At 64.0% G+C, this 550-nt stretch overlaps 1 protein-coding gene across 1 annotated transcript in view; it reads right to left on the bottom strand.

The window, feature by feature from the left end:
• LOC104165632 (tripartite motif-containing protein 35-like) overlaps positions 1–550 on the bottom strand; it is a 3925-nt gene that overhangs the window by 524 nt on the left and 2851 nt on the right. Inside the window, 2 exon segments of the mRNA XM_009705305.1 lie at positions 386–422; positions 424–545. Coding sequence (XP_009703607.1) covers positions 386–422; positions 424–545 — 159 coding nt within the window.

A 550-nucleotide genomic window follows, 5' to 3' on the forward strand; every position in this document is an offset into this window, starting at 1 on the left:
AGCCAGCCCGCCGCGGAGTTGGGGTCAAAGCTGAAGGGGACTGTGGGGGGGGGACACGTGTGTTAGGAGCCCGGCTTGCTGCAGGGATGAGCTTATGGGGGGACCGCAGCCCTGCAGGTAACCATCCGTCCATCCATCCTTTCCTAACCCAGCTCACCATGGAGAAATGCACCCTCCAGGCCTTCCCTTTTGGGATGCAAGTGCCCCAGAGCACCCTTTATTCTCTCCAACCCCCCCTCCCCAGGCCCACTGGCCACGGGCATGGCTGCTCCACGTTCCTCTTCTCTCCCGCACCCACCACCCCTGGGGCTGCCCCACGCAAAGGCCACTTTAGCCCTGGGACAACCACCCTTGGGGGCAGGGGGGGACCCAGCACCTCACCTACGGTGATGATGTCCAGCATCTTCTTCCACACGTCGTACTAAGGACCTGGCGACATCGAGAAGCATCCCCGAGCGCACAGCCTCCGGCTCCTCAGCCGTGCAGGCAATCCTGGGGTGGGGGCAGAGGATGAAGATGGGGCAGGGAGGGAGGAAGGGACCAGGCTGGG

The sequence above is a fragment of the Cariama cristata genome, unplaced genomic scaffold, assembly GCF_000690535.1.
Source record: "Cariama cristata isolate BGI_N322 unplaced genomic scaffold, ASM69053v1 scaffold25578, whole genome shotgun sequence".
NCBI lineage: Eukaryota > Metazoa > Chordata > Aves > Cariamiformes > Cariamidae > Cariama > Cariama cristata.